The sequence below is a fragment of the Dermochelys coriacea genome, chromosome 8 (genome assembly GCF_009764565.3).
Source record: "Dermochelys coriacea isolate rDerCor1 chromosome 8, rDerCor1.pri.v4, whole genome shotgun sequence".
NCBI lineage: Eukaryota > Metazoa > Chordata > Testudines > Dermochelyidae > Dermochelys > Dermochelys coriacea.
The window spans coordinates 52,341,472-52,365,896 of NC_050075.1; the positions used below are offsets into that span (position 1 = coordinate 52,341,472).

Genomic DNA, 24,425 nt, shown 5'->3' on the forward strand with positions numbered 1-24,425 from the left:
CCCAAATTCACACCAGGAGTCTGTGGCAGAGGAGCGAATATGAACCCACATCTCCCAATGCCACGCTAGTGCCTTAACCACAGGACAATCCTTCCTCTCCATAACTCTAGATATTTTTGTTATTTGTGTGTTACGCAAAAAGATTCTTTCCCCCAAGAATTAGGTAAGCACAGACAATACTGAAGGGGGTTTATTCATGGTACCGGGAAAATTGACAAGCAGCTTCAAAAATATGGTGCCATAGTGACAAGTTATATACATTCGCTTATCAATTCATTTACATTTATCTGTACATACAGAGACAGACATTGTTACAAATCAAGAGAGAACCCTAAACAAAGATGAAAATAGGAACAATACATACGTATAGAGGTCATTCTATTGTATCAAGCATCTATGGCTACCTTGTGGGGGAAGGAGGCGGGGCGGGATAGGGATGAGTGCTTACAGATATCTGGTGGGCTGTGAAGGGAAGGTTTATTCTGTTCTAAGAACTGAGTTACTGGGTGGGCATTGACCATATAAGCTAATCAATTATTTACAGTTGTCAGTGTCCTTGCTTCTCAGCACTTTCTGTCATTTCTGCTGGCTGAATTTTAACTCCTTCCTGACATGTGTAAGTGTCTAATCCCTGTTTGAACTCTGCCAAGCTCTTGGCCTCAGTGACATCCTGTGGCAGTGAATTCTGCAGGCAAACTGCATATTATGTGGGAAAGCACTTCCTTTCATCAGTTTAAAATTGGATCTACCCTTATTAGGGGAAGATGGGACTATAGTCCCTGGGCTTTCTCAACACTTGCCCTCTAGTGATTCCCTCCCAGTTGTGATTTGAAAGGAGAGACTGATGTATACTTGATACTACAGGATATATTTACCCGAGGAGGAGTTTTGCTATATTTATTTTTAACCTCTGTGTATTTCTTATTTCAGAAGTCTCTTTCCAAGAAGAATCCAAGCCAACTTCTCATAAATCATCTGCTAGTGTCCAGTCCAGGAAAGCCAGCAAACCCAAACATTAAAGAGTAGCAACACCCAACAAAGGTCGTTTGGTTCCCATTTGTAGTAGACTTTAAGCATAACCCCACTGCCCATCTCTGTGGCTCCAGATACACTTTAATTCCATGTTCTTTAGTATAGCAAAATGGCTGGAACACCCACTAATGCACCCTCCAAAGGAGAGCTTTAGACAAAGCACTGGAGAGGATCTTTTCTAGGTTTATAAATTATCTGAAAACCCCACGCTGGGGGTAACGCAGTGTTTTAGAGTAGTTGCCAGTCATAACTGGAGAGTGGATTAGAACAGAACTTGTAGAAAAGGCTTTCAGGCCTTCTCAACATATCTGTTAGTAGAGTTTTTAAGATATCAGGTCATAAACTTATCCCAGGCTAGCTATACTGCTGCAATTGGAACTTTGGGACAAGTTGTCCAGATCTCAGATCCATTCATAGGTGCTCAGCTTGTGAACAGAAATCTTGGGATGGTTTCTTCCAGGTTTGGAGACAGAGGGAGGCTCCTGGGCCAGGTCTTTCGCAGAGTGGGACACAGGATACTTTCTAAGTATTTAGAGGGGAAGTTTCCAACTAATTTATACAGGTGCGGTGTATAGAAAAAGAAAAAAAGTTCTGCTCAGTGTTGCTTGATAAATAATTAAGGCAGCAGACTCAGAATACCTCTTCTGAGAGCCATCATCTCCCTGGTTATCACCCTTTTACAAGATTTCCATGGCTTTTGATACTTTGGGACTTCTGTTAACATGGGTGGTGAATTGGAGAGGAACAGCTCTGTCAGTTTGATTGAGACTCCTAAGGAAACAACCCACAGGACTGTCCAGAAGGGTTATTGAGACAACGCTGCCAGGACACAAAGGTGGAGTCCTGCCGACTAATGGGGAGACCCCTAAGCACTAAACCTCCGGGGCAATACAGAATCACCAGGACAAGAGAAACAGCTGATAGCAGAGCAGCTCCTAACAATGGCTAACAAGGCAATGGTTGTGGAAAACAAAGATGAAGCAGCTTGTACCTACAAAAAGGACTTTGGGGGTGGGGTGTGACAGGGAGTAGTAAAATCCCCAACAATCACAAACTGTCCCCAGAGCATCCAAACAATAATGGGAGGCTGGGCCTGCAAAGAAAGTTTGATTACTACAGCAAATATCAGTGACCTGCCCAGGACTTTGCCTTGATTGATGTTATTGCCAGGGCTTCTCCAGGACTTTGCCCCGTTTTACCATTTATATATACACACAGCCCTACTCTCTGCTTTTCCAGTGCTTTGTATATATAGAAATGTTAAAGATGCACCTCTGTTGCTCCAATGAAATGACCAAATGTCTTAATGTTGATTAGCCAGTACAGACTGTTGCAACTTGACTCTAAGTTTATTGGGCCTGAGGATCTCATTTCAAGTCCCTGTGTTTGGCCTTATATTAGCATTTGCATCACTACAAAATGACTTAAGAGAGGTCTGTTGCTGGTGCAATAGCAATTAATAACAAGAGATTCCAATAACTAGACTTGATCAAGTTATTAATCAAAGATTAATACAGCATAATACAGAAAGGAAGAGTAATATGTTACCCAACCCCTTTGGAAGACAGCAGTGGCAGTGGTCATGCTGTCTCAAAATTCTGTGCTTCCCCCTTCTGTATTTCTACCTAATTGGGAAGAGTTCCCAGTTTCCCTAGATCACTTTGCCTAATACACCTTTTTGTCTGTTTTCTTTTACATGTTTTTCACTGACAGTGAGGCGCTATACATTTTTACCCCAGGATGTGTGTAATATGTTGTAAGTTTCAAGGAGGCATATGGTTTAAATTTTGACAGTTATACGGACCCCGCACATTACACAAACATGTATGCAATATTTTTCAAAAATATTTTAGGCATAGTGTTTTAGAAATTAGCAAAGTTTAGAAGGTATCTTAGCTTTTGCATTCTCCGGTGCAGACACATAGCAGGAGTTTGTACAAAGGTCACAGCATTTACATAGCTTACAGTTTAGAGAATTTAACGTAAATATAAAGGTCTTCAGATATAATATACTTATTCACTGACTATTTTCTTATTTTGGTTACATAACACCCCTTTTCCATTTATACTTATAGTTGCTATAATAACCAGTTCCTATATTTTAATCAATACTTTTAACCTTTTACATATAAGACCTGATTTCCCAATACATTCTATCCAGACAAACTGGTAGTTGATAAGAAAGCAGTTTACATTCCTGGTTAGTTTTGTGCCTCCCTTCATTCCTTTCTCCCGGTGCCTCTGCCGTACTCCTCCCCACTGTCCTTCCTGCACCTTCAGTGCCCTCCCCGGGCACATCAGCTGCTCTTTCCAGCACTCTTGCCTGTGCTACTGTTGTTCTTCCCATCATACACCTTGCACCTCTTCCTCTCCTTCTCCAAGTGCCTCCACCAGGGATGGTGAGTTTGTATAATTTTTGGTGGTGCCCAGAATCGGTCCAAATCCTCCCCCCCCACCCCCACCTGCCTAAAGCTCTGGGAGGGAGTTTGGATGCGGGCTCTGGGCTGGGGAAAGGGGTTGGGGTGCAGAAGGGGGTGCAGTCTCTGGGAGGGAGTTTGGGTGCAGGAGGGGGTTTGGTCTCTGGGAGGGAGTTTGGGTGCGGGAGGGGTGTGAGCTCTGGGAGTTTGGGTGCTGGGTGCGGGCTCTGGGCTGGGGCAGGGGGTTGGGGTGCAGGAGAGGATGAGGGGTGTGGCGCTTACCTCGGGTGACTCCCGAAAGCAGCCTGCACACCCCTCTGGCAACGGCTTCTAGGTGGGGGAGGGCACAGAGCTGGGGGTCTCCACATGCTGCTGCCCACAGTTCCTGGCCAATGGGAGCTGTGGAGTCAGTGCTTAGGGCGGGGTCAGTGTGCGGAGACCCCTGGGCCCATAGGGTCGTTCCGGCTGCTTCTGGGAGTGGCGCGGAGTGAGGCCGGGTAGGAAGCTGCCTTAGCCCCACTGCGCTGCCGGTGGCAGCAACCAGGGGCCCCTGGGTCCTTTTAAATTGCCATGGGGTGGCAGGTGGTGCTGGGAGATTGCTTTGGGGGAGGTGCGTGAGGGTGGCAGGCGGGGCCAGGGGAGAGATCCGGCCCCGAACATTGATGGAGCTGGGCCCGCAGACCCTGAATATTCCTGGAGCATGGGCACCATCGGCTTGTATAACTCACCGCCCCGTCCACCACTCCTTCCCAGGCTTGCTTCTGTGCCTTCGCTCCTCTCTGTGTTCCTGCCTACACCTTCAGTGCTCCCCCTGCCTGCAGTGTGCGTGTGCTTGGTTAGGGCTGAAGTACCATGTGTGTGCTCACCTATTAACTTGATGGTGTCTGACCGAGGTTGGTTGTGTTGTTTCCATGGTGATCCTCAGAGTCCTTCCTCTTGGGTATTTAAAGAACAGCCCTAAAAACATGCCAGGTTTGTAACTCCCCCCCAGAGAGTCTGTCTAGAGTGACCGTTCTGTGCAGAGTTTGAAACGCAGCAGGAGAAACGTCTGGGGGAAAACAAACTGTTTGATCAACACGTTTCCCTCTGAAGTTACATTGCTGCAATGGGTCCCAGGCTGGGAGATGGGGCCCGATGAGCTGCCTCTGTTCAATAACCTGAACTAGCCAGTAGGGGGGGCTCCACTCAGCTCATGTTCTTCAGTGGAGACTAACTCAGGCTGGTGCCAAATTTTCCAAAGCCAGTTTCTTCTCCCTTCCCACCTGCTCAGACATTTGGCTGAGAGTTTCCTTAGTCTTAGAACACCGGCTAATACCTCTAAAGATGGAGGGTGAAGTAGGGAAACAGGAGGATAAGGGGTTCTGGAGGCAGGTAGGGAAGGAATCCCAAAGTGGATGCAGCAGCCGGAAGGTTGGCTGTAAAGTGGAAGGAGAGGGAGGAGGGGTGGAGGCCCAGGATGGCACATGCTGCTCAGGGCTTTAGCCTGGTCACATCACTGGCAATGAGGATCCTTGTCCTTAATAGCCTAAGGGTTAACCCTTTTTCTGTCAGTCCATCTCCATTATGTTGATGCATTGTATTGAGGCATCGCTATCAGAAACCTTACCCCAGCTGCAGATGGTCTCCTCTTACAGTGGTCAGCAGCAAGCAAGGGGCTTAGTGCAAAGAGATGTACAAATACAATAGCCAGAGGGTGCAGGGTGGCAATTTGGCTGGGTTGGCAATTTGCTGTAATTATAATAAGTATTATTAATAATAATATCCAGCTCGTATATAGCTCTTCTCAGCCATAGATCTCAAAGCATTTTATGGAGGAGGTTGGTATCATTATTCCCAAGTCACTGGTGGGGAAACTGAGCCACAGAGAGGGGAAGAGACTTGTCCAAAATCACCCAGCAGGTAAGTGACAGAGCCACAAATTGGATCCAGGTCTCCTGAGTCCCAGTCCAGTGCCCTATCAGCTTGGCTGCACTGCCTCCAGGAGGGATACTCAAAGGTAGGTGAGAGCTGTGGGGATCCCAGACCTGGGGTACAGGTGGTCAGGAATAGGGTGCAGTACTACGGTTGTACAGGATTTGCTAGTATGTGCTGCATACTTTTGCTATGGGGAAAGGTCTATTCAATTGAATAGGGAGCTACAGATATTTAAAGAGACTTCTGGAGACATGATGCTTAGTTCTGTTCAGTTTTTTTGAGCGTTCTGTTCTGTGGACCATCCGACAGAACTGAATAGAGAATCATCGCCAGAGAATCATCGCCTAGGGCGCATAGGGCAGTTGAAGAAAGCTATAGAAATGTTGCTGTTATCTATAAAGCTCATGACAGTTATTAGCTCCCTGCTTTCATTATCTCAGGGGAAGTACATCAGGATTTGTAGTTTATCTCTCAGCCTTTAGTCCCCTAATAAGATCCCATCTCTCTTACTAGGTTCATGTCTCACACAGACATACAGAGGATGAGAACTTTGCCTGTGTCCTGTCCTCGGGCGCCATCTAGTAGCAACAAGCAGGAATACAGCTTGCTTACCCCACAGATGGCTGGGGGGTCCATTTCAGGAGCAGGCTCCCAGGCCATAGAGGAGGTTTCAGAGTAGCAGCCGTGTTAGTCTGTATTCGCAAAAAGAAAAGGAGTACTTGTGGCACCTTAGAGACTAACAAATTTATTAGAGCATAAGCTTTCATGAGCTACAGCTCACTTCATCGGATGCATAGAGGAGGTTGTTTTTCACCTCATTCACCCAACAAAAATCATCCATGGAGGAGACCGGTCTGGATGGGGGGTGTTATGCCTTCACACTTGGCTACCTCCACCCCATGAAGCCAGGGGCCCTGCTCACTCCTCTAGGGCGGAAGGGCAGCAGCTCCCCTGGGGACGGCAGTGCTGCTAGGAGCCAGTGTGGCTGATATGTGTCAGCCTGGCTGCAAGCAGTGCCCCTTCCCCACCCCACAGCCAGATGTGCGCCAGGTTGTCCTCCAGCTGCTCCCACTCAAACCTTGGGCGGCACCAGGCCACTGGGCTGCTGCCGGAGCTCATTAACAATTGACACTAACACAGAGAAAGGAGCTGGAACAACAAGGACCCCACCTTGTTTTCTGCTGTGCTGCCCATTTGCTCTCCCTGGCCTAGCTACGTCACACGTTTGGGTACCTCAGCCCAGAACCCAACAACTGGCAAGTGACAGAGATCTCAGGGGACACTATTCCCCAGGGCTGCCCACTTACTGCTCCAACCCTAGTTTGCCCTTTGCAATCAATGCTTCGGCTGCACAGGTGGAGACTGCGGGAGCTATCTGCATTAGCTTTCATGAACACCTTATGTGCCTCAGTTTACCTGCTTGGCATTAGCCTGCCCATCTGTCTGGGGTACAGTCAAAGGAGGCTCTTAGGGGTAAACAAGCAGGAAATGAAGCAATAGTTGGGATAAGCCACCTGGGGTAAACAGCTTCAAGGGAGTTAAGATGATACTGGTTGGGGTTATTATATGGGAAGATGCTGTTCTCCAGGCACCAGGCAGAGGGGGTGCCAGGGCTGAAAGCCTAGAGGTGTAAAAGACCAGGAACAGCTATAAAGCACCTCCCCTGGTTTGGGGAGTTGAGTCATCATCAGCTGCCTGCATGGGGGACACTACCAGTGACACACTGAGTGAGGGAGCACTTGCAGCAGGCAGGCTGTTCCAGCTGGGGATGAAGGTAAGCAGGTGAGAGGACCTTGCCAAAGGCTGCAAGGGAAGATGGTGTAAGTGAGAGGGAAGATGTGGCTAGGCCTGTCACATGTGATCCCTTGGCTCAGACTGGCAGGGCCCTTTAATGATTAATATGTAAGTCTGAAGCCTTTGTTTTCAGTCACTTTATTCAGCTGATGCCCCAGGCTTCTGGAGGCAAAGGGTTTACAGGGGCCCAGCCCAGCTGGGCCAGCTACATTAACACGATTGGGAGGCACGGGACTGCAGCCCCGAAACCCAGTCGAGGGATCAGACCAAGACTATGGGGATTCCACCCAGAGAGGGGCGAAGGTAGTGAAACCTGTCTCCAGTGGGGTACACACACGAGGGACTGAAAGACAGAGGTCTCATGTAGCTCACCCTGTACCTGGGCCTGCACTTCTTACTAGCTGCCCTTCTTTGAGGAGATGCCCACTTCGCGATGAGTGACACAGCAGGAAGATCTCAAGCACTGCCCGAGCGTATGGAGCCCTGGATAATCCGCAGCCTCTGACTGATATGTTACAGCAGGGCGTCCCTTTGGGCCTCCTCGCTTCTCCTGGGCACCAGGCTTTTGCAATGCAAATGATTCCAGCCAGATCATGTTGTGGGGGTTGGGAAGGAAGAGGTTGATATTTGGGGCCTTTAATAAAAACACCCCTAGTCTATCCAGCCAGCCTAATTGGAATGATTGATTTCAGAGTAGCAGCCGTGTTAGTCTGTATTCGCAAAAAGAAAAGGAGTACCCGTGGCACCTTAGAGACTAACAAATTTATTAGACCATAAGCTTTCGTGAGCTACAGCTCACTTCATCGGAATTGGAATCTCTAGGGCTCCAGCTCTGGGGTTGGGGGAAGCAGTTATACCATCCCTCTGCTCCTCAGCACAGCAGGGTGAAAGGAGCAATGAAATGGTGAGACGCAGAGGAAGCTCCCGTCCCTGTCCCCACCCCTAGCTCCATTCCAGTGCCCCACACACGGGATGAGCCAGAATGTTTCTTCAAAGCAAACTCAAACTTCTGTGTCCAGCCCACTTTATATTACAGGTCCCTGCTTGCTGCCCATCCCAACCCCTCCACAGTTCATGCTGGAGGGCTGGCATGGTGCAGGCCAATCCATGGTGCTTGTTTGAAGATAAGTGATCTGGTAGAAGGTGTCCATTGGCGTGGCAGCGCCATCTGGGTGCCAGCTCCCCGTGGCATGGCTCTATAGCATGGGGGAGTCCTTCTTGTCCTTTGGAGCCTCAGGGTGGTTGGGAGCGCTGGTGGGAAGGCTGCTGCCTGTGGAGTTGTGGCTAGCGGCAGATACAAGATTCATTAGGTCAAAGGGCAAAGGGAGGACGATGGTGGAAGGTTTCTCAGCAGACAGGCATTGCAGCGTGTGCAGGTAACGGAGCTGGACAGCAGCTGGGGAGCTGGCTAAGATCTCGGCTGCCATCTTCAGGGATTCAGAGGCAGCCTTCTCCCCCTCGGCAGCGATCACCTGCAGCACAAGGGAATGAATGACTGTTTCTGCATCATTCCACTGGGTTGGCCCCACTGGAGCTGGCGGGAGCTGAGGGGGCCTGGCTAATGGGAGCTGACATCGTTTCTTATAGTGAGTCTGAGTGAAGTTGCTAGGCTGGAGTCGCTGCAAGCTCTTCCATGGCCAGTGCTCCTACCTTAGTCTCTGCAGTGCCTCCTGCTGAGCAAAGGAGGGAGTGGAATAGCCTATGCAGCCGGAGCTCCTCCATCACCTCTCTGCTGTGCCCTCTGCTGGGAGAGGTTGGGACTGCAGCAGGGTAACCATGCTGCAGCACCTACCAACTCCTATTATTCTTTAAAGTGGGGTTCCCCAGCCTGTGGGTCAAGTACCCCTAGGGCTGGTCAGAGGGGTCTTCCTGGGGATCTCGACTGGGTGGAGCCCTCCTGTGGAGGAGGGATATAAAATAAACAAAGGAGGGAGCAGTCAGTTCAGGGTTTGGGAGACAGGCACTGTGCTCCAGCATTTAACCTGCCCTCTCCTCTTAGGATTCCCATCGCTCAGTGCAGGGACAGAGGCAGCCCAGACTCAGCCCACAGTGAGGGCCAATGGGAAGAGTTTGATATAGGGACGGCTCCAAGCCGCAGAAATGGCTGGGCTCCACAGAGGGATATAGGCATTGCAACACAGAGTGTGGAGGGGCACTGGGCAGTGCGGCCAGAGGAGAGAGCCCTCTTGGGGTAGGGAGGAGCACCCCTCCTACTGCAGGTGTGGAGAGGCAGTGCTGTGTGTGGGAAGGCATATGGGGTGAGGAGCCAGTAGAGGCAGGGACAGCTAGGCCCTCGGGGGAATCTCCCTGACTGGTTGTGTATGTGGTCTCTGTCCAAATGGCCGGAAAAGGCTGGGAATTGACCTGCATGGGAATATAGGGCATTTGCTGGTGTCCTACCCGCACTTTGGCCTGTCTCTGGGCCTCTGCTTCCATTGCCAAGGACTGCTGCAGTTCAGCCGGCAGCCGCACATGATTGCTGCAGGAAGAAGAGACCGGAGTTACATGGACCCTGGAATTCCATGCCCAAGGGTAGTGCCAGGCTGCTAGCCTGTCTGACACTGTTCCCTAGTGTCTCCTGTCCCGGGCTGAGGCAGCCAACAAAAGTCCCTGGAGTTCGGATTTTCAACCTTCCAATCTCATCTCCCACCCAGTTGGGCCCAACCCACCGAGCACTGGAATCACGGGGGTCTTTCCCAGAGACACTTGGATTCTTGAACTAGGGTCTGTTATTGGCTGAGCTGTGCTTTCCTCCTTCAGAACCGGGCCTGGAAATCTGAATTGCAATAACAGGACCAGATTCCCAGCTGGTGTAAATGGGTGTAGCTCTGACGACATCTGTGGCACTATGCTGAGTTTCCCCACTGAGGAGCTGGCCCGAGCTGGAAAACACGAGCGTTTTGTGCCATTTAAACTTTTGCAGCCCAGTGAGTGGAGGTGCTGAGTATGTGGGTGTGATGTTGCACTCCATATGCTTTATGAAAATATGCTTGGAATGTGAATATAATGTAACTGGAATATGCTTTATGCAAAAGGTCTCTTGTAAGGTATCATTACAAAGCTTATAATCTACTGAGTGTGGTCATCCTATTTGTATGAATGTATCATTCTTGTATCATTCTGAAGCTAGAAATATGAAGTATTACTCTAAAGTCCTATTGTAACTATGCAAAGTGTGGGCCATTAATAATGGCTTGGAATCTTGACGGCTCCCATTAACCAGGACAATTGGTTGTAAATGGCTCTGTTTACTTGCCAGCTTTCCTGTGTTCCTGTAAATCAGGCCAGGAAGAATGGCGGCTGGGGTCTCAAAGGACATTTGACTATGTGACTTGGTACTGGAATCCATCTTAAACCTGGTTTTCCATTTAGAAGGAGGGGTGGAGACCCAGAGAGACAAAAGATTCCTGCCTTGTGCCAAAGGGGGTGGAACAGAACAAAGGGGGCTGCCAGTCATCCTAGTCCCCTAGTTATCACCTGAGCTGGAACTAAAAAGAACTGTACCAGGGGAAAGGATGGGGCCAGGCTAGGAAGGAGTCTAGTCTGTGAATTAAATTTAGTGGAATATCTCTGAGGGTGAGATTTTACCAGTATTCAGTTTCTTAATGTATTAGGCTTAGACTTGCATGTTTTGTTTTATTTTGCTTGGTAACTTACTTTGTTCTGTCTGTTATTACTTGAAACCACTTAAATCCTACTTTTTATACTTAATAAAATCACTTTTGTTTATTAATTAACCCAGAGTATGTATTAATACCTGGTGGGGGGGGAGGGCAAACAGCTGTGCCTATCTCTCTATCTTTGTTATAGAGGGCAGACAATTTATGAGTTTACCCTGCATAAGCTTTATACAGAGTAAAATGGATTTATTTGGGGTTTGGATCCCACTGGGAGCTGGGTGTCTGGGTGTTGGAGATAGGAAACCTACTGAGCAGTTTTGGTTAGTCTGCAGCTTTGGGGGCATGGTTCAGACCTGGGTCTGTGTTGCAGCAGGCTAGCGTGTCTGGCTCAACAAGGCAGGGTTCTGGAGTCCCAAGCTAGCAGGGAAAACGGGCTCAGAGGTAATTTCAGCACATCAGGTAACAGTCCCAAGGGGGTCTCTGTGACCAAACCCATCACAATGGGCAAAGGAGAAGGGCTGGCTGGGGCCTGGGGCGCTGAAGAGGTGACACCTGGATAGAGCTTCAGGGGCAAAGGTGGAAAAGGACCAGACATTAGCAAGTAGTATTTGCAAAGGGGATGGGGAGGTTTCTTTACCCTGCTGCGTCTCCATTTCATACGTTTCCTACCTACATTTCTGTTCTCTCCACCTTGATTCCCCAGCGACATGTGACTGCATCCAAGGCAACCTGTAGAGATGGGGATATACTGACTGTGGGCAGTTTGTGTGGCACTGTGCCAAGGCACTTACAAACAAGTCAGACAGTCGGCACAGGCTCATATGGTTCACTGCCTGAGAGCTCGTGTTGGAGGGATGTGTCTGCTATGGATACTTGTGCATGCTACAGAATAACACTTCTGGTTAAAAGGCTTAAGTGTCTCTAAAGGTTGGACACCAAGACAAATCCCTGTAGAGGGCAGGGCAAGGAGGTAGGCTGCCATGTATGTCTTCATTGCTCTTGGCTTCTGGGACTCGCACTGTGCTCAGGAAGATTTGCTCCCGGAGAAGTCAGATGACTCAGAAGCACCATTGCTGCCTCAAAAAATCCAGTTCTGGTGTAACTCCACTGAAATCAACGGAGTGGGTCCCACTTACCCCATGCCTGAATTTGGCCCTGGATGTGTCATTTGAATGGGGATGGCTGATCATTTCCCAGCGTGGATTGCTTCCCCCAGAACCCGTTCAGCAGCTGGATTGGAGGAGAAACCTGCTTTATCTGTGGCTGCGGCCCATCAGGCCTGCATTTCACCAAAGTACTTTGCCCTTGGACAGCCTCTCTAACCCAAGGGACTCAAAATATAATCATCACACTGTTGCCTTCCATTGGGTGCAGCAAGTCACCAGAAGCTATGACTGATCCCTGCAACTGATCACTGTGGGCTTCTTATAGGCCTTTCCCTGAGGCCCTTTATACACCATGTGTTGAAAGATCGATCTACTGCACTGCCCCAGCGCTCTGGCCCCACAGCTGCCCACCTCCATGTGGAGATACCTTCATTTCCTGGCCAATGCTCTTCCTCTCCAGGAGGATTTCACTGAAGGATCGATGGGCCAGCAAGCGCTTCATGGTTGTCTGTACCAGCAGCTGAACAGCGCTGGAGAGGTTGGCCACGCTGGTTAGGAGGAGAGAGGCATTTTCCATCCGGTAGTAGCAGACAGCATCTATTTCCACGGTAACCATGTCTTTGGTCACCACCTAGACAGAGAATGTTGGGGGTGATGGAGCTGGTTCTGATAACTCTGGGGCAGGATGGAGGAGCTGGGAACATTGCAGGAGAGGAAGAATGGCCTTGTGGGTAAGGCACTGGGCTGAGACTCAGGAGATCATAGGGATTCTGGTCCTAGCTCTGACCCCGGGCAAGTCACTTTGCCTCTCTTTTCTATCCTGCTTTTGGCCTGTCTTGTCTATTTACCACGTAAGTGGTTTGGGCAGACTGTCTCTTACTATGTGTGTGCAGCGCCGAGAACAATGTGATTATCACTGTTTACGGCAGCGTCCACTGCATGCTAGAAGTCATGCAGGATGGTCCCTGCTCCAAGCTGCCCCCACAGAAAGAATCTCGGGTGGGGGCTCTAGAAGCTGCTATTAACTAGTAATGCAGCCGGGTATAAGGAATGCAGGGAGAGGGAGCCAAGGAAAGAAATGGAAACAAAGGATTTGGGCATAGGGAGAGCTGCTCCCCACTGGCCTGTGCCTGCCTAGACCCTGGAAATGACAGACTCTAATCCCAGCAGGCTGTCCTTCCAAGGCTGGTACATATGTGGAGGTCCTTCAGATGAGATCTTAAGAACCATGCCCCAGCCTCCTCTGCGTGGGACCCCCTGGCACTTTTTGTAAGAATCTGGCCCAGTGTCTTTGGCCAAAAACTCTTCCTCCCTCCTCCTTGACGTGCTGTGCTGTACTGGCCAGTGGTGCATTGGGTTATGTTTGGTGTGCTGTGTTGTGCAGCAGTGTGTTGTGTTGTGCTGAGCATTAGTGTGCGTATTGCCCATTTTATGTGTTCAAAAATCATTAACTTGGATTAAAAATGGTGAGATTTTAACGTACAAAGTACCCCACCTGTATGATTTGTGCTTTCTAGTTTCTGCACTTTTAGGGTGCATTTTGGTCACATTTACGAGCCTTTCTGCACAGCCATGAAGCCTAGATACTTAGCGTTGATTAAGGGGGAAAAAGTGAGATTCTTGCCCATTCACCTGACTCCAGGACCTGGGGCTTATAAAAACACCAAATATCGTAAGATTGCAATAAGATCATGAGCATGGAGCAGTGTGCTGTGCCAGTCAGCTAGTGTCCTTTGCCCAGAGCTGGTTGCATCTCAGCTGTGCGGCTGTGTACAGCTTCTAAAGCACTTTGGGGTCCCTCAGAATCCAGAGTGCTATCTAAGTGTGAGATACTTTTATTGTTTCAGGGTAGAATGACCGACACTAACCACTGGCTGCAGTTAACTTCAGGCTTAAGCCTGCCTCTTGGGTGGGTGTACTGTTTTATGCCACCTTCCCACTAGGGAGCAAATAGATCTAACCAACGATAAGAAAAGCTAATGCTAGAGATGCAAGGGAATAAATGGGAGGGAGTTGGCTTACCTCATGGAAGGGGATCTCTAGGGTTTTGAGGCGATGGTCTACCTTGTGGTATGTATCCAGACAGGGAAGGAAGAAGAAAAGGCCTAGGGGAGGAAGAGACAGAGCAGCAGCATGTGACTGGATGCCATGGAAGAAAGTCCCACTCCCTGACCCAATAGGAGCAAACTTGGGGCTATGTAGGACAAGACAAAGACCAAGAGAAGGGCCCAGAGCTGCAGCATCTCCAGCACTAAACACCTGCCCAGATGTCCTGCTGCAGGAATGAGTGGTGGGAGGTGGGGACGGAAATAAACTCTTCCCAAAAGATGTGGCAGAAACATCAGACCCTGAGGGGTTCCCCTGGCCACCCAGTGCTAAGATTTTAGAGTCACTCGCTGTCCCCCGTCATGCATCCCCACTCAGCATGCTGGGTTCTCACTTCACAGGTGAGCCCACGTCTTAGCACCAAGATGGGTCTGAGCTGTAACATTTGGAGCAGGATCCAGATCAGAACAAGCTGTGGACTGTTTGAACGGGAGTTCTGGCTCAGGCCCAGGACCGGCTCTAGGTGCCAGCAAAGCAAGCACATGCTTGGGGCAGCACGTTTCCAGGGGCGGCATTCAGCCCATCCTTTTTTTTCGGGGCAGTTGCACTCTCGGAGCTGCGCCACTTAGACGGGGCAAGGGCGCCGTGCCCCCGGCCGCAGCGGGAAGGGGAAGCCCCAGCCCCGGGATGCTGAGCTGCCAGGGCCCAGCCGCTACCTGGGGAGGAGAGGGCAAGTCCTGCCGGGGCTGCACTCCCTCCTCTGCGCACTGGCTGCTGCGCTGCCTTGTGCCACCCCTTATACAGGGGCTTCTCTGCGCGGCCTGGTGGGGGAGGGGGTAAAGCCCCTGCAGGCGCTGGGAGAAGGTGACATCACTCCCTCCGCTTCCAGCACCGCCTGCAAGCCCCAGCCCCACCTGAGTTTGGGGTGGTAAAAAACCTAGAGCCGGCCCTGCTCAGGCCCTTGGCTGCCTAGAGTCCTCACAGTGGGGGCTTTGAGGAGAGGGGTGCCAGGCCCATAGGGTCTTAATGCAAGGGCCCCCCAGGCAGCTAACATGTGCGGAGTGTGGATGGAGCAAGCTGAGCATGGCACACAGAGGCGAAGGGCCCTGTGGGAGGAGACGTATAGGGAGACAACCACAACCTGCAGTTGGGGGTGGGAAAGCGGCTGCATTTCCGCTTCCTCATGGTTGGGAGGGAGAAGGGAACCAGGGGGCATGAAGCCTGACCCCACCATTTCAGCAGTGGTTGGAGGCCTACAGGGGTTGGGAGCCCCACAGGAGCTGCTATTGCCAGAAGAGGAAACAAGGGTCCTAAGAATTGCCTACTCCTTTCTTGGCTCGGCTGCATGGAGCGGGAGAGGGCCAAGGGAGTCGCAGGCACTGGGCACAGGATTTCCAGATGCCCCTCACCCGACTCATCTCCTGTGGCTGCAGCAGCCCAAAGGGCAGCCAGCCCTTTGAGGAGCCAGTCGCCTGCCAAGCAGCGGGCAATGCCGCATTGCCAGCCATTAGCAGACCTGGTAAGGGAGGGAGACTGCCAGAGCCCGCAGGGGTGGGGTGTTAGGAGGACAAGGCCTTCGGATGGGGGGAGAGGAGAAGGGTGCATCCACCCCATTGCAGACTCAGGATTAGCAGAGGCTGGCCTGGGTCACGATGTACATTTGTGGTGGGTGGGGTGAGAGGGGCAGGGCACAGGGAGGGGGACACTGGGTGTGGGATCCTCTGGGAACAGTGGGGATGGGGTGGCCGGCCTAGCACTTCTGGGAGCCCTGTTGGAGCCTTGCATGAGTGTGGCGAGAGAAAGGGGTGAAGGAGCGAACAAGTTGCTTACCGGGCCCTCGGGGCCTTCCGGGAAGGAGGCGCCCAAGTCGGAACACGATGGCTCTCTCGTACTCCCGCACGATCTGCAGTGGGAGACAGAGAGGCTGGAACTGGAGGAGGTGGGGCTCTGGGGGAAGGGCTGCGGCACTGGAAGAGAAGCTGGCAAAATCATTGTTTTGGGAAAACCACCGAAAGGCAAACTGTGCAGAGCCAGCCAGCCAGAGCCGTCAGCTAGTGTCGCTCCATTCACTCCAGGGCTGCTATTTCCATTTGCACTAACTGAGAGTCTGGCCCAGAGACTGTATGGCAATTGCACCTGTGGCCAGTGGAACTGAGAGCAGGGAGCCTGTCTCTCCAGTGCTTTCAGTGATCTCCCTCCAGGGCCTAGGCAGCATCGAGCAGGAAGCCACTTGAATCAAACGCAGAGCAGGCAAGAGCCAGCTCTGGGGTGGGGCGAGAACACTGGGATGAAGAATTCTGGGAGGGGGGCAGGGGTGAGGAATGAACGGGGACTGTGCATTGGGGTCGGGGGAGATTGTGATTGGCTGTGCAAAGAGACCACGACAGGGAGCTGGGGGTGGGACTGAGAGCCACTGAGGGGGAGACTGGGAATGGGAAGCAGTGTAGTGGGGGAGGGGAGACAGATCTGAGAGGAGCCAGTGTGCAAGGAGGCAACTGGGACTGGCTGAGCAGAGAGCCTGGGACAAGGAGTCAGATTGGGGGGAGGGACACTGAGATTAGACAGGTTGGCTGGGGTGGGAAACTGGGACTGGGAGCCAGTGGGGATGGGGACTGTGGACGTAGGAGGCTGAGCGGGAGACACAGATAGATGGGTTGAGGAGCTGGGAGCAGGGAACTGGGACTGGCTGGGCAAAGGAGATGGGGACTGGGATGAAAAGTCTGAGGAGTGGGGACTGGGACTGGCTAGGTGAGGAGGATAGGACTGGGACAAGGAGCCCAGGGTAAGGACAGGACAGGACCAGATTGGAGGGGAATGGGCAGAAGAGTTTGCACACTAGAATACACTCCCCTCCAGCCTGGAATGGAACCCAAGATCCTTGAGACCATAGGTGCTAGTGGTGTGGCAGCACCTGCTGATTTGAACCCCTGGCTTGAAGTAGTACTAACCACCAGATACATGGTAATAGCTTTCAGCACCCCGACTTTAAAAATTGTTCCAGCACCTATGCTTGAGTCTCACCATTCCTCTGCTGTCAGCAAATATCTGGGAAACGATCTGGCTATGTGTCTCATCCCCCTCTAGTGCTGGGCCATATTGAGTATAACAACCAACTATCGCTATCAGTTAATCCATTAGCTCAAGTAGCAGAGGGCTGAGTGGGGTATGTAAAGGTTCTGACCCTGCTGAGGACCTACGTGGGTATCAGTATGATGCCACATGATGGCATTTCTGTGTTTTCTGTTTGCTTTTTTAAAACTCTAGGAAATTACACACAAAAACTATGTTAAAATACCACAATAAGGTTGCAAAGTCAAGCACACCATGCATAGCCTCACCTTCATGCAGAACCAGACAGAAATGGGGAAGGTCACTATGATGAAGAGAAGGGACAAGATGGTAAGAAGCCACTCACAGATACCTCGACCGGGAGATGTCATCCCTAAAGAAAAATAAAGAAAGAACACATTAGCAGGTGCCTATTTCCATATTGACACGATTTCCCGATTGACACCTGCTTGCGTGGTCAGAAATTCAGCTTCCACCAGGTGATCAAAACCTGCTCAGAGACAGGCAGAGTTGGCTGGAATTTGACCAAGACACTGGAGTCAGTATTCAGGGCCTGGCTTAAAAGGGTAAAAACATGGTTGTGTGTTAGCATTTTGGAGCAGAGGCTGCATTACCATATGTATTCTGACAGCACCATGGGGAACAAGTGCTGATCCGGCACTACTGCTGGTACTGTACTTTAAATATTCATGAGAAATACTCTGAAAGTCCCAGCAAAGAAGAGGCATTCAGCATGTCCCATTCCCCAGGTGCAGCCTGAGCCAGCATCTCTTCTGTCGGGGTGGTGTAGCTCCTCTGGGGGCTGGGTACGAAGCTTTTATCGCTGTGTGTTTGGGACAATTCCATTGTCCATGAGCAGACTCCCAGCTGGACGCATGAACCAGACAAAGCCAGTGCTGATTCCAGGAGGGCACCAGAATCAGGTGAAAGCTCTACTTCTCTCTGCTGTTCTAAGAGGAGGCCGCATTATTCATCTGGGACTGTTACAGGGGAATCTCAGGCTAAGCCTGTGTGTCCTTTTGAAATGGATTCCAGCGGCAACCTCGACCCTACTGAGTGTAGCACTGTGCATGGGTGTGTCTGCTATGCCTGGAAATCCACACCAATAAGAGGGACTAGAGGCTGCAGCCCAAACCCCAGGCTTGTGGTTTTGGCAGGCCAGGGTGTGCCACGTGCCACTTTTCCATTAGTGCCCTTAGGAACAAAGGCCCAGATCCTCAAAGGTTTTAATGGGAGTTAGGTGCCTAAATACATCTGAGGATCTGGGTCCAGGCCTTTGTGCCATGGCATGAGGCCACAGTGTGAAATGGGCAGCTGCGAAGAACCCACGCTCTGTGTGTGTGTGTGTGTGTGTGTGTGTGTGTGTGTGTATGCGAGGGGGGGCTTTGCTGTAACATGGGAAGAAAGGTGAGGCCAGCAGCTTCCCTGTGGTTGGTCTAAGAGTCCTGAGCTCAAGGAGCCCACTGAAGATCTTTGGCAGGGGCAGCAGCTGGCTCTGGGTCTGCATGTTTACTGACCTGATGGTAGTGTCTGATTCACTCCTGAGGAGGCTGTTCCCTGAGCAGAGAATGACTAGAGGCCACCCAATGCAAGGGGAAGTTGCAACAGCTCTTTCTTTTGTGCCAGCTTTATGGGCCTGGGGATCCACAGCACAAGCAGGAGCAACGGATGTTGCCCCACTGCACTATGCTTCAACCCTGACGCACTGGAACCACTCATAGAGGCTATCGTCTATCCCAGGGGTAGGCAAACTTTTTGGCCTGAGGGCCACATTGGGGTTGCAAAACTGTATGGAGGGCCGGGTAGGGAAGGTATGCCTCCCCAAACAGCCTGGCCCCTGCCCCCTATCCTGCCCCTCCCACTTCCCACTCCCTGACTACCCCCCTCAGAATCCCGACCCATCCAAACCCCCTGCTCCTTGTCCCCTGACTGCCCCCTCCTGGGACCCCTTGCCCCTAACCACCGCCCCAGGACCCCACCCCCATCTAACCCCGCCTGCTCCCTGACTGCCCCGACCCCTATCCACACCTCCACCCCCTGAAAGGCCCCCCGGGATTCCCATGCCCTATCCAACTCCCCTGTTCCCTGTCCTCTGATCGCCCCCCCCCGAGAACCTCCAACCCATCCAACTGCCCCCTGCTCCCTGTCCCCTGAGACTCCCCGCCCCCTTACCATGCCGGAGCCAGCCACGCCGCCCGGCAGGAGCAACGGGCCAGAGCGCTGGCGGTGCGGCGAGGTGAGGCTGCGGGGGAGAGGCCGGCGGCTAGCCTCCCCGGCCGGGAGTTCAAGGGCCAGCAGGATGGTCCCACAGGCTGGATGTGGCCCGCGGGCTGTAGTTTGCCCACCTCTGGTCTATCCCCATTAGTTAGCAGTATTGCTTGAGGCCTGGCCTGAGGGTGCTAGGGATACACACAGTAAGAGATAGTCCCTGCCCCAAACAATAGACAAAGGAAATGCTGTTATCCCCATTTTACAGAGGGAACTGAGGCACAGAGAGACTAAAGTGACTTGCCCATGGGGACTTAGTGGCACAACTGGGAACTGAACCCAGCTCTCCCAGTGCCCAGGTCAATCCCTTAGCTCAGAGACAATCCTGCTGCTTGGAAGCTATTAAGCAGGGGTCTCAAAGTCCCAGGTTTGTGGGCCACCTGCGGCCCTTGAACCTCCCCACTGCAGCCCACGGAGGAGAGACCCCAGCAGACACGCTACCGGCATTGTTTTTGCGGGTGCCGTCCCCCGCAGCTCCCTTTGGCTGGGGGAGAGGGACAGAGATATCATCATTAGTTGCCGGGCAGAGTCAGCCATGGAGGCAGCATCACTTTTTCCCACAATGAATATAAACAAGCCTAAATACCGACACAACTATCTGATGCACACCTTGCTGCAATCCTGATGGTTTCAACTGCTCAGCAACTGAGGCCAAACATCAACAAACCGACAGAACTGAAGCATTGCCAGGTGTCTGGCAAACACTAAAAACCCTCTGGCAGGGGAAGAATTGTATAAAGTTGTATGACAGTTTTATTATTTCTAAGAAATTCAAAATAAAAAATACAATATCAACATTTTCTTTTCTGAACACCATCTTCAGTGACATCATTGGGCCGCTGGGAGGATTTGAGGACTGGCACTGGCCCTACGGTAAACTGAGTTTGAGACCCCTGCTATTAAGTCTTTGGCCTTTTTATGTGGCTGGCCACTCTAGCCACTAGAGCTAAAGCCCCTGGTGAGTTCTGTGATGTGGGCATCTCTCCTGTGGGACCTAATGTTACCCAGGTATCATCAAACAGATATCAGAGGGAAACAACTCTTATTCCCCAGCAACCCCAGGTGGATGGGCAGCAGTGACTTCTAGATGAAAGGCTACCTGGGCTCTTACTAATTCTCTGAGCCAGGCTGTTCTTCAGGGTCAATGCTGTGACTCAGAGCAACAAGTGAGCCTTTCCCGACAATTCTGGCTCTTAACTTTGTCTGAAGCTGTAGGACTGGATTAATTGCTATTTATAGAGGACGAGACCTGGCATGTGTGTGAGAGAGAGGGTAAAGGCTTACAATGAAAGAATGGTGGTCTGAGCTCTGAGTCCAGATGTTTATTTACTAATGGACAGTATAGGAAGGAGAAAAATCAGAAAGCAGAGGTCATTTTAAACAGATCCTAAGCCTCCCCTGTCCTGTGTGAGGATAGCTGCGCTCTCTCTGTAACCTACCAGCTCCTGCAACGCTCATGCATTTATAACCCCTTCCATTCAGGCTTCACAATCAGGAATAAGTTAAGCCTCACACACTCCCTGTGACATTGATTATTTCCCCCACTTAACAGATAGGAAAGCTCACTCTCTCAGCTCATGCACCCACTCTGTGGCCCACAACCCAATGCTTCTGCCTTCAGGCAGGTGCTCTGTCCACTAGGCTATATTAGCTCCCTTGGTTTTGCTCTTAAAATATTCCCCCTTTGAACCTTCCTTTCTTACCTCCCGTCAGTAGACTGGTAGGAAGGAGAGCAAGAACCCCTTTCTCCTACTGAGCTGATGCTGACTCCATCCTCTCCCCAAAGTGGGCATACTCCAGCTGCCACTGGCTGCCCTTAAAAGCTGGCCTTTCAGGGCTACTGCCCCCTTTAGAGAACCTGTGACTCTAGTGGGCAGATGGCTTCCTGCTGGGTGCAGGCACAACCCTGAAAGCAGAACGCTTACTCTTTCCAAAGGTGAGTTAACATCCCTGCTTCCACTGACTATGATAGTCCCTTCTGCCTTTAGGGGCTATCTGCAGAAAGGCCAGGTCTAGAGAGGAGCTTGAACCTAAGCACCACATGCCAACACACCAAGCTATAAGGTTCACAGTCTGTATCTGAGTTTTGCAGCTGGACCTTCTCCCTACAACAAGCTGAACTAAACCTGTGGCTGGAAATGCTCCCAAATTTCATGTCCTCAGAATCTCCAACAATGCTCTGATTGTGTGGCTTAGTATCTTGGTTGTAGCAATGAGCAGCTCCCTGTAATCAAGACAGAACTCCTTAGAGGAAGGAGGCAGCTGTAGATTAATCATCAGGGAGAGAGAAGTAAAGCTGGGGCAGCAGAGCAGCTGGACTGGGGAGGGTTTTTGCTGCTTCTTTGCATTCCCTCCCATCCCCGTGATGCTAGGGCTGAACAGATCAGTTCTATGGATAAAGTCTGTGCCTATTGGTAGTACAGTGCCAATGTACAAAGGATGAGAGGCAAAGAGCTCTGCTGATCACCTCACAGTCCCCCTTCTTCCCCCTGTGCCAAATCCCTGCCCCTGGAACTGGCCATCTTGATCTGTTTTCTGTGGCAATAGGTTGGTTCAGGTGTGTTCTGGGCAGAGCAAGGCTTAAGAGACCCCTAGGATAACTCTAGCTAGAAACTTCTTCCATCTAAGGGTATTATATAATCCCCTGTGCTTCTCAGGGTTAAGAGGTAATAGAGCTAGTGAGGCTGTGGCCTAACGAAGCTAATGAGCAGTGCTCTGAGGCCTAAAGGGATGCAGGATGGATGCTGTTTGCTGCTAAATTTGTTGCTTTATTAGAAATGGAACAGGTCCTGATGTCTCTGAGCATCCTGGCTAGCCCCAGGGCCTGGTGCTGAGGCCTTCTGAAAATCTGGCCCTGGGGGTTTGTGTGATCGCTTGCTTGTTCCTGCACCATGCACTTATTGTACTTGCTTTGCTTTCCCTTTGCACTGGTGTAAATGACGATACAGGGATCAGAGCAGAATTGGACCCCAGTGCCCCATAAGCCAGTAGCCTCTGTGCCTACTGCTCTCCTGCCCTTTCCAAATCTTACCTTCCTCTTGTCGCTCGCTTTCCAGCAGTGCCATCACCTCTGTTTCCTCATCGAAAGACACCACATCGTCCACATCTACCACTGTGGAACTCGGCACCCTGCTGTCTGTCTCCATGGGGCTCTTGCCCTCCTTGGCTTTCCCCCTCTTGAGCCCCTCTCTGTCCTTGCTGGCTGCTCTTCTGCTCTCCACCTTCTCTCTCCTGCCCCGTGAGTCTGCAGGCTCCCTGTTCCTCCTGTGGGACTCCTTGGAGGAGCTGCGAGACCGTCTTTCCATCCTCATCGGGGGCTGCGAGCGAAGGAGCATGCAGCTCTTGGGAAGCAGCTTGCTGCGGCAGCAGGATGACCGGTCTTGGGAATTTATCGGGGAGTGGAGGAGGTGGCCGGCGGGGGAGGCGCAGGAGGTTTTGATCATTCTCTGGGCTTGTTAGACTTGTTGGACAGTGAGCCAAGCAAGCTGTTTTCCCAGACACTGTCCTATCCCCCACCTACCTGGCACTGGCAGGGCAGTTTCAGGAAGGCTCAGTCCTGCCAATCAGATGCCAAGACAATGGAATCCCTGATGCGGGTCTGTGTGCTCTTGCATGACTTTGGCATAAAATGCATTGATACTCACACAAAGGGGTCTTTTTGTGCATCTGTAAAGTAAACACCACCCCCAATGCAGCCATCCAGCTCGCGAGGCTCCTGAACTTTCCTGGCATCACTAGCACCAGGACTTGGATGGAGAATTCCAAACCTTTGCTGTTGAAAGCAACTGCCCAAGTCAAATCCTGAATATTTCCCATGTTTAGAAACTATCTCCATTAGGGCTTGGGATGGGGGGATTGCTCCTCACTGGCTCTGCTCCCTAGAAACTGGTAGTTGGGTTCCCGATGCAGCAGGGGCATGCTGACATACAACTGTTCGCACTGGAATGTAACCATGACATTGCTTTTCAAATTCAAGTGAGGCAGTTCGGTGCCAATCCAGCAATGTGTTCCCTTGAGCCGAGCTTGGTTGAATTTAGTGTGGCTCCAGTAGGGCTCAGGGCATGGGGCTCATTGCAGGATTAACAATAATAATACCCAGCTCTTTTTCTAGAGATTTTCATCATAAGGTCTCCAAATGCTTTACATAGGCGGTCAGAGTCATCGTCCACATTTTACAGCTGGAGCATTGAGGTATGAGGCATTTAAGACTCTTGTTTAAATGACAGAACTGTAACTTTGTGCCTGAAATAGCTCCTTCGGGTCTCAAGATGTGCAGTGTCGTGGGGGGGACAATAATCTGCATAACACACACACTCAGAAGGGGTGTGAAGGACGCCCTCTCACTGGCATGCTAGATCAGAGAGTTCCATTGGGTTGTCAGTACATGCTTGTTAGCAGGGAGAGGGTTAATTCTTACAGGGTAAACTGCATAAAGCTTTTCACTCAGGCCTCTGGGAGAGGAAAATTCTGTTTCATGGCAGTTTAAATTTGGGGCTCACAGAAATTGGTTTCAATTGATTGTTAACGGGGAAAGAGGAAAAACCCCAAAGTATATATTTTTTTTAAAACTAGGCATCCACTTAGCAGAGCGATGACAAGCCAAGGGTTATGTTCATTCACCTCTGGCCTCCGAAACTAGAATGAAACGGAAATGCCCTGACCACCTGTCTGCTGCTTTGATTTATTTCTCTGTCTCTCTGCCCTCCTTCCCTTGGTTCTCATTGGTATCTGCTGTTAAATGGTAACTGTTTCTTTCTGCAGTTCCAGTTGATACCCTTCACTTCCTGCTCCAGACTATTGCCAAATGTTGCTGTGAGCTGGTAGCAGCATTCTGCCCACAGAAGGGGCTGCATTTTGTTGGTGGGCAAAGTAACTAACAATACAGCAGCTTTCATTTTTATATGGTGCCGGAAGTGTGGCTGGTTCTTTGCCGAGCTGTATGAAGCACAGGAAACTTATGTATGCACATTTAAATTGCTGTAAATAACAGTATTTAGCATGGGATGTTGAAGTTAATGACTATACTAAAGAAAATAAGGATCTTATTATAGAGAACATTGGAATGAATTGTTGTGCTGCTGAAAATTCAATGCTGCGTAACCCTGGATGTTAAAGGAATAAAAAATGAACAGCTGAAACGTTTGAGCCTCTTTCCGTTA

General features: G+C 50.8%; 3 protein-coding genes across 7 annotated transcripts in view; 2 read left to right on the forward strand and 1 right to left on the reverse strand.

Annotated features, from left to right (window-relative positions):
- AXDND1 (axonemal dynein light chain domain containing 1) overlaps positions 1-3,374 on the forward strand; it is a 51,165-nt gene extending 47,791 nt beyond the window's left edge. Inside the window, exon 26 of the mRNA XM_043491370.1 lies at positions 931-3,374. Within this exon, the coding sequence (XP_043347305.1) occupies positions 931-1,019 (89 nt within the window). The 3' untranslated portion in view covers positions 1,020-3,374. The remainder of the gene's footprint in view (positions 1-930) is intronic.
- A 4,603-nt stretch (positions 3,375-7,977) lies between these two features.
- On the reverse strand, positions 7,978-22,644 carry NPHS2 (NPHS2 stomatin family member, podocin). The gene is made up of 8 exons (XM_038413980.2): positions 22,298-22,644; positions 17,268-17,371; positions 15,760-15,832; positions 13,906-13,988; positions 12,311-12,514; positions 11,451-11,506; positions 9,558-9,636; positions 7,978-8,629 (listed from the first exon to the last, which is right to left on the reverse strand). The coding sequence occupies exons 1-8, from the start codon at positions 22,599-22,601 to the stop codon at positions 8,354-8,356; spliced, it is 1,179 nt and encodes a 392-aa protein (XP_038269908.2). The 5' UTR covers positions 22,602-22,644; the 3' UTR covers positions 7,978-8,353.
- The window catches only part of TDRD5 (tudor domain containing 5), a 39,512-nt gene continuing 36,161 nt past the window's right edge, over positions 21,075-24,425 (forward strand). The window contains exon 1 of one of the 5 annotated variants that reach the window (XM_038413967.2): positions 21,075-21,202. The gene's annotated coding sequence lies outside the window, so the exon portion shown is untranslated. The remainder of the gene's footprint in view (positions 21,203-24,425) is intronic. The other 4 variants (XM_043491372.1, XM_043491371.1, XM_038413971.2 and 1 more) reach the window with 4 other exon arrangements.